General features: G+C 44.5%; 1 protein-coding gene across 2 annotated transcripts; it reads left to right on the top strand.

Moving 5' to 3' along the window:
- Positions 1 to 1,796: 1,796 nt before the first annotated feature.
- On the top strand, positions 1,797 to 7,704 carry LOC123070320 (NAC domain-containing protein 73). Of its 2 annotated transcripts, XM_044493462.1 has the most exons (5): positions 1,797 to 2,030; positions 2,113 to 2,222; positions 2,357 to 2,776; positions 2,890 to 3,091; positions 6,719 to 7,704. In XM_044493462.1, the coding sequence occupies exons 3-5, from the start codon at positions 2,600 to 2,602 to the stop codon at positions 7,354 to 7,356; spliced, it is 1,017 nt and encodes a 338-aa protein (XP_044349397.1). In that variant the 5' UTR covers positions 1,797 to 2,030; positions 2,113 to 2,222; positions 2,357 to 2,599; the 3' UTR covers positions 7,357 to 7,704. The 2 variants fall into 2 exon arrangements, with proteins under 2 accessions (XP_044349397.1, XP_044349398.1); XM_044493463.1 differs by having other exon boundaries at positions 1,951 to 2,222.
- The last annotated feature ends 720 nt before the right edge of the window (positions 7,705 to 8,424 follow it).

The raw sequence follows: 8,424 nt of genomic DNA, 5'->3' as shown, positions 1-8,424 counted from the left end.
CGCAACTACCGCTACCAGAGGGTGAAAGATCATAGATCATCCCAACGGAGCAAGCTTGCTAAATTAGCCATAGGAGGACATGTGCAACAATAATAAATAAGTAGGGGGAGAGTGGGTCGCGCTGTCGAAGCCAATTGCGACACTTGATCTAAGTTACCGGGAACTACATTGAGGAGAATGGCCATGTGCCGGGTCAAGAAGAGCAAATCGGGCCATTATACGAAACTAAATCAGGTGTCTCAAGGCTCTAGGTCATACATACATGAGGTTGTACCCTAGCTAAACCACAGCCTGTTAACTAGTGATTAAGGCTCTAGGTCATAAATAGACGACATGGCCAATTAACGGCCGTTGCCCTGTTAAGTAGTGAGCCACCACCGTTAAGTACGTATTGAAATAATTCAATAGTCTCTCTGGTCCTGCATGGATAAACCAGGCAAGAGATTTCACTATGAACTATATACGGATGTATGTAGATGCATTTTCGAGTGTAAATTCACTCATTTTGCTTCGTATATAGTCTATAATAAAATCTTTACAAAGACTTATATTTAGGAACGGAGGGAGTAAAATGAAAAAAGAAAAAAAAATACGAAGCACGCGCGTGGGGCGGGGTTGAAATCTGCAATTGTGCATGCAGATGCATCAGGGTTGATCGGCCGGCTTAACTTTGTACTGGCCGGATAGTTGGGCTGGGTTGGGTCTGGGTCGGTAGATGGACGGTTCAAGTCTTGTGTCGTTGGGGTATCGTCTCTCTTCCAAGACACTCTACGGTGACCTGGGATCTAAAAAGGTCCCTCTCCAACATATCTCCCCCTCCCTAGCAGCCCCCTCAACACAATCTCCCCGTCTCACGCGCGCGCACGCAGCGCATAGTGTGGTGTGTGGTGGGACGTCCTCAGGGCCAGGAATCAGCCGGTTGCCCTATCTCCACTCCACCCCGCGCCCCGTCGCACCTCTCCCACGCCTTTTTTTGAGCTCTACTAGTTCCCTTTCTTCTTCTTTTCGTTCCTCCTCCCCACCACCTCCATCAGCCCATCCCAAGCACGCACGCACGCACGTACACGTTGGGTTGGGTTTGGTTCGGTTAGCTCTGTCGCCGTTCCTTGCATCTCTCTCCTGGCCGAGAGTGCGACTGTACGTACATTTCCGTTGTTGGTAGTAGCTTAAGGTTTTGGCAAGTGATCACGCGAGCGAGCGCCCCACTAATTGCATCCCAGGAAAGAGAAAACGTGCATGCTGATGCACCCATCCATCAACGTCAATTGTAGTACTGCCCGGCCCGCAGCAGCTGGTTTTACCTTTTTCCGTCGCAACGACGATGAACAGTGGTCTTCCTGGCCAGCGGCCGGCCGGTATAAGAAAATATATATAGTGGCTAGACCAAAGTACATCTCTCGATCGGTGGTAGTCGGTCGGTCGGTTCACGTGCTGTTTTCGACGGGCCGTCGTCCATGTGTTTGGTGTAATGTAATACGGCCGCCGGCTGGTCGATCGATCGGTCGGTCGGTCGTGGGCTCGTGGCAGATACTCCAGATGCAGCATGACGAGCTTTTCTTGGAACGTAAGCCTTGGCGATGATCATGCTGGGCTAGCTAGTTAATTGTGGCTGCATATATGCTGTGTGTGCGGCTAGTCTTTTGCTTTTGAGACGTGTAAATACCAACCACACACACACGTCAACAACTACTCGATGGATGGACTTGACGTACACATCAGATGGATGCGTGGATGTGTACGCAGCAACTCGCGTGCGATAGCTAGCTAGCGGGGCCCGGCCCGTTCCGCGGTCGCGCGCAGAGAATCCGGCTCCGCGCCTGGTTTCCGGCTCACGTATACGGCTTGCTTGCCCAGACTTGAGGGCCAAGCAACCGCCCATCATTCGCCCGGATCCCCTCTAGTTTCTTCTCTTATCATATTCCCCTCTCTCTCTCTCTCTCTCTCTCTCTCTCTCTCTCTCTCAACACATTGACACGTACAAACCCATAAGCTGGTGGTGCTGCTGCTAGCAGTTCCATCTATCGATCGGGGTAGGCAGCAGCAGCGATCTTGTCCGGTCCGATCTTGCTTGCGCGAATTCCGATCTCTTTATTAATTTCTCCTTTGTGCCAGGCCTCTCGTCATCAATCAATCGAGCCATGCATCAATCCATCTCTACTTGGTAGTACAACTAGCTCGCTCGTGGCGATCGATCTTCTTGGCAAGCAACAACCCAAAAGTTGGTGAGAATTCTATTCCTCTGTACCAGATAGAGAGAGAAACCCAGCCAGCAGCAACAAGCGCAGGCAATGGTAGCTAGCTTTTAACAGGGACAAGCTTCCTCTCTAACCTCTTTTTCTCTTTGTTCTCTTCTCAGGCCGCTTTGTTCCTCGCCCGCCCTCTTTAGCCAGCCACCAGCCCCGATCTCCCTCGATCTCCTCTCCTCTTTTTACCCTGTCACTCATTCCCTCCCAGCCGGCAGGGCCGGCCTTGATCCTGCCACATATGGGGACGGGCTAGCAAAGCGGAGCTGCGGACACCAAGAGGCTTTCCATATCCTCTCCATCCATCATCATTAAGTACGTGGTGGTGGGGCGCGGGAGTGCCGTGTCGGCCGGCCATGACATGGTGCAATAGCTTCAACGACGTGCGCGCCGTGGAGAACAACCTGGCCTCCGCCGCGGCCGTCGCGGCGGCGGCAGCCAAGAAGCAGCAGCACCACCAGCAGCAGGCCTCCTCCCACGTCAGCCTCGTCAGGACGTGCCCCGCCTGCGGCCACCACGCGCAGTATGAACAGGTACGTACCAGCTCCTGCACGCCAGCTTTCTTTGCTGTTTCTCCGAGCCTGAGTGAGATCGCAGCAGGACTATATGATGATCAGTTATTCAATCATTTCCATGGATGGATCAGTTGCAGGCGGCGGCGACGATACAGGATCTGCCTGGGCTGCCGGCCGGCGTCAAGTTCGACCCGACGGACCAGGAGCTGCTGGAGCACCTGGAGGGGAAGGCGAGGCTGGACACGCGCAAGCTCCACCCGCTCATCCACGAGTTCATCCCGGCGATCGAGGGAGAGAACGGCATTTGCTACACCCATCCCGAGAGGCTTCCAGGTATTGTTACACTCGCACACACGTACGTCGTCCTACAATACTACAATCGCCAACATACACGTTTAACATCTGACCGACCGCCATGTGAGTCTCTGCGTGGTTACGTACGTAGTACTGTACATGTTATTAGTTGCGCGCGCTCTAGGGGCTAGCTTGCGTTACATCAAACGGGTAGGGAAAGCGCCGGATTTCAAAAAGGAAAGGATTTCGGATTAGGACAAGTCGGGGGCGAGAGAGAGTGATTGTTGATCCGTCATGGGACACTGCCCACAAACTCTTGTTAGATATGGATTGATTCTGCGTCTAAAACTCTTTGTTTTGATACAAGATTTGGGTTTAAGTCGTTTTCAGTTTGGTTTCCTTGCCCTTGCTTGATCAATACTCTATCTAGAACAAAAAGAAAATTGCATAAGCATATGTGTTGCGTATTTGTTTTGTGTTTCTTTGTTTAATATATATAGGTGTGCATCTGCGTAGCCCATATGCATTTGCACTGGTGCACGATACGTATAACTCCATGAAGGTTGCCTTTCAAGTAATCGCTTCTCCTACATATGGCATAAGTATATTAATTCCACATTGGGTGCCATCAAATGTCTACGTCATGCAGGATGCACGCAACATCAGACTAAAGCAAGGAAATATCAACTTAATTCAAAAGGACCTGTGATATGGATGTTTTTTTTACTTAATTATCATTATTTTTTAGATTAAGAAGCATTGTTTTATCTCAAAGTTACGTGCTTCCGCACTCCATGCTTATATTTGTGTGTACGCTAGCTGGTCATTGTTTAATTATTTTGCCAACATATATATGTGGAAACATTTTGTTCACGGGAATGCATTATCTTTACCCCAAAATTTAAGGTCTTATTTTGATCATGGCAGGTACAAACAAGAATATACAATAGATCAGGCACACACGTCAATCCTCTCCTATTATTTTCATTTTGTGATGGAAAGAGTGATGAATGACATATCATTAATTTATCAGAATATAAGCCAAGCATTAATGCCCTACTTAGTTTTTCTGTAGGAATTAGTAAAAAATGTATAGAAAAGGAGGTTGAAATATAAGTTGGTAGTAACTAATAAGATGTATGAATTAGTAATAAAATATAGATACATTTAATACCTTGTTGTGCACTTGTTTAGTTATAAGTTGTTAATGAAAACATTCACAAGAGTATTTACTTTTACCACATGTTTTTAAAAACTATTTAGTTTCAAACACTACATTTTAACCAATTAACACACTTTTTTGGGTAATAGAACTATATAGTGTTGGGGGGGGGGGGGGGGGTCCAAGGTTTAAATTTTGGGGCACATGAGTATTTCAGACCCCAACCTAAATTATTAGAGCAAAATTTATCATATTTTTTACCAAGAAAATGTTTTTAGTATGAATTTAGTTTGAATCTAGCTAGTCCAAATTGCATATAGAAAAGTATATTTTATTTCCTATGGGAGGTGCCGATGAAACTAGTTATATGTGTATGGAATCTATCTCAAGAAACTTGGAACTCTTGATTATCAGTTATTCTTGCTACTCCTAAGTGTAGGCTTACACCACATAGGGCAAATTTAGCAGGTTTGAAAAGCAATTCACAAGGAAAGAAGCTCGTGTGTGTCTTCCTTTAGCGATTGTCTATATCATGGTTGCCTTTTTCTTTGTTAAATCACATTTGATTCTGCTCCCCTCTTTCCTTCTTCTTTTCTTTCATTCATGTTCATGCTTACTAACCCCCTGATTAATGAACTAAAATCATCAATTAATGTATGATATTATTTGCACTTCTGAACACAAAATTACACAGGCAAGTTTGTTTAAATTTTGGTTCCACACAAAACCAAAAATGCAAAACTGCAAACCCAAAAAGTGTAACTGCATGCAAAAGATGTTCACTTGCACACAAATAAGCATGAAATTGCATAACTTTAAAAAGTATAATAAACAGAATCAAAACAAAATAGAAAGATTCAAAAAGTTGTTAACAAAAATAACAATAAAAACCCTTACAAATACAAATACAAATACAAAAGACTAAGCTACATTTACTCGCAAGAAACTAGTCTGCTAAGAGTGCCCTGGACAAGGAATGCTAACTAAGGTTGTGGGTTCTAACTCTGGCGGACGATGATTTCTTGTTCCTAATTCTCAAAACAAGCAATTCTGCACAGATCTCCCGCACGCCTAACGGCTCAGAAATTGACTGCGTTATTTATAGCTTGTGAAGTAAATATATTATGAAAAATCATCGAATTCACTTTACTCTCTTTGGTTGCATACCGATCTGGCGAAATGCAAACACTGTTGAGCTCTTTAGTTGAACTAGCTTCTATCTTTCCAAACATTAGAATTTTGTTTAGGTTGTAAAAATAGTTTTTCCTTTTTAGCATCAAGTGTATTTTTATCTCTCTGACAAGTACACTTAATTAAACATTGTATAGGGAGAAATTAGTCGAATTGAGTGGATTCTTATTTGTTGGAGAACTTGAACACTTGTTATATATTGATCGGTTAGGTAGCTACCCATTTTAAAGCTTGTTTGCAAATTCAAATTTAGAAACCTACACCTGTAAGCTGCACATTTCTGGACTAAGGTTGCACACTTCAGATTTTTTTAAACGGAAACACTTGATAGAACTGGAAAAAGAATATTCGCTTGAGTCTGCGGAAGAAACACATTTGGGCCTATTTGCTTGGGATTAATGCCATATGCATGGTTACTTTGTGTATGCAGGGAGAATATCTGGTGCACAGGTGTTTGTGATGCACTAAACTCCCGTAGTATATTTCAAAATGTATAAAAGATAAAAAAGCATATTCACACAACATCAATGTATGTTTTGAAAAAATCAAATCAAAATTTACAACATTGCTCGAAAAAAAGTCAAAATTGACACTGAATATTACATGATATAAGTTAGGCTTTAGATTTGGCCCATTACAGAATTGATGCCAAATTTATCATTTTTGTATCTCGAGCAATGTCTCAAATTAGATATGAAATTTTGTGACAACATACATCGATGTTGTGTCAATCTGCTAGATGGTTTTTAGTTTTTACAAACATTTATGTGCTACGCTATCCAGTGCACTGATAGCACCACAAATGTGAGTGCACATTATACAATGCCCCGTGCATGGGCATAAACTACAAAGTCATTTCGTTCTTGACCCTACGGCGCGCGTCTCAAAGTATCTTTCTTTTTCTATGCTCCTATTAATTTCAGATTCTTCGGTGAAATGTTTTCATTTGATCAACAAACTTAGTGTTTTGTTCCTACAAAATAAAGTTACGGTAGTGTTTTGTTTTGTACTATAAAAGGTACCGCGAGTTATACACATGCATGTTTCTTATATACAATGGATTGAGTTTACGAGTTTGCTAAATCTCATCTAGATGAAAATTAACAAAGCTCTCATATCTAACTCCTACACCACTTAATTAATCAAATAAGAAAAGAAAAGAAAAAAATCCATACAATTCTCCGGATGAAATCAAATAGTGTAGGAATTAGATGATACTTGGTTATTTCTCATCTACGATGAGAGCTAGACACCTTCTTGAATTTACGCTTGTAGCCCGTTTGCAACACGTTTATTCACTTTGTTCGTTTCAGGAGTTGGCAAGGACGGCCTGATCCGCCACTTCTTCCACCGTCCATCAAAGGCGTATACGACGGGGACTAGGAAGCGGCGCAAGGTGCACACCGACGAGCAGGGCGGCGAGACGAGGTGGCACAAAACGGGCAAGACCCGCCCCGTATTCACCGAGGGCAAGCTCAAGGGGTACAAAAAGATCCTCGTCCTCTATACCAACTACGGCAAGCAGCGCAAGCCGGAGAAGACCAACTGGGTGATGCATCAATACCACCTAGGCTCCGATGAGGAGGAGAAGGATGGCGAGCTCGTCGTCTCCAAGGTGTTCTATCAGACGCAGCCACGGCAGTGCGGCGGCTCGACGGCTGCCGCTGTCAGGGACGCCGCCATCACGGCGGGCAATATCATCACGGGCGGCGGTGCAGGTGCAACTAGCGATCATCACCGTCATCACCACGAGGATGGCCACAACAACAATATGCTGAAGGAAGCTGCAGGAATGGTAGATTTCTACAGCCCAACTGCTGCTGCACTAATCGGGTACAGCAGCCAGGCGGCTCCTCCTAACAACAGGGCGGCGGCCGCGGCTGCCGCTGCTTCTGCTCATTTGATGCCTAACTTCGAGGTGCACACGGGAGGGACGGGCTTTGGTCCCTGACCAAGAATTGCAAAGCCAACTAAAACAAAGCAGTTCTATTCGTTGACTGATATATACTCTACTACTAGGTTAGAGGCCAGGAAACACGTACTGAGAGGATGGCAGGCAGATAAAATGGCACTGGCAGGGCGCACGAAGCTGTTTCGAAACAGTACTACTGGACAATAAGAGTGTTGAGTAGCTGCACAGGTGATGAAGCGTAGGGACCAATATTTGTTACATTGTTCATTATATACACGTATACGTAACTTGACGTCTTAACGTACTCTCAAATTTTTGTTTAATGATCTGTTGTTCCGTAATAAGAATCATATTTTCTTTTGAGGAAAAGAATAGCGAATTCTAATATGTATGTACCATGTTTTTCTGATAAAAGACATTTTTTATTAACTCATAATATTTTTTTTGAGCATCAGTACAGGCACAAGCGCTTATATACACGCGTATACACTCATCCTTATGAACGCACACACGCACACCCTACCCCTATGAGCACATCCGAGAGACTAAGCCGGCATATCATCTTGAGATTTATGAAGTCACCATAGGCGCCTCGTCGTCGACGGGAACGTCTTCTCCCACTGAAAGCGCATCGCCGAAAATCCTGAAATAAATCCAGGAATAATGCGAGCACCAGGATTTGAACCCTGATGGGTTGGGGATACTACTGTCCACCTAACCATCTCAACCACAGGTTGGTTCGCAACTCATAATGCTGTAAAGGAGAATATAAACATCATGAGTGCACACGCAGCCTCAAGCATGATTACAATGCACACGGTCAACACTGAAACGCACACAGAAGATAGAATAAAACACGACCTCTAAAACTCTTTGATTGAACTACAACATGCAACATCAAACATCAACACACTCTGAGAAATGCATTTCAAACAACAACGCCTGCAAGAAGTGAATAATGTGCATGTGTCATTGTCACCAGATTATGGCGGGTCCTCGCATTTCAAGGGACCGGGGTGAAACTAGAAGCGAAACTGCCTTGCGTATGATTTTTTCCCATACGATTTTATATGACAAGACACAGGCCCGTTCCCAACGTTTGGGCCC

This window comes from Triticum aestivum, chromosome 3B, assembly GCF_018294505.1.
Source record: "Triticum aestivum cultivar Chinese Spring chromosome 3B, IWGSC CS RefSeq v2.1, whole genome shotgun sequence".
NCBI lineage: Eukaryota > Viridiplantae > Streptophyta > Magnoliopsida > Poales > Poaceae > Triticum > Triticum aestivum.
The sequence above is the reverse complement of the archived record's forward strand: the minus strand, read 5'-3'. Positions and strand labels throughout refer to the sequence as shown.

What these genes read in the sequence shown, in the direction of transcription:
- LOC123070320 (XM_044493462.1), top strand. Translation starts at nt 2,600, where the DNA reads ATGACATGGTGCAATAGCTTCAACGACGTGCGCGCCGTGGAGAACAAC. An exon ending in ACCACGCGCAGTATGAACAG is followed by an intron (nt 2,777 to 2,889) that starts GTACGTACCAGC and finishes TGGATGGATCAG; the next exon opens with TTGCAGGCGGCGGCGACGAT. An exon ending in CCATCCCGAGAGGCTTCCAG is followed by an intron (nt 3,092 to 6,718) that starts GTATTGTTACAC and finishes TGTTCGTTTCAG; the next exon opens with GAGTTGGCAAGGACGGCCTG.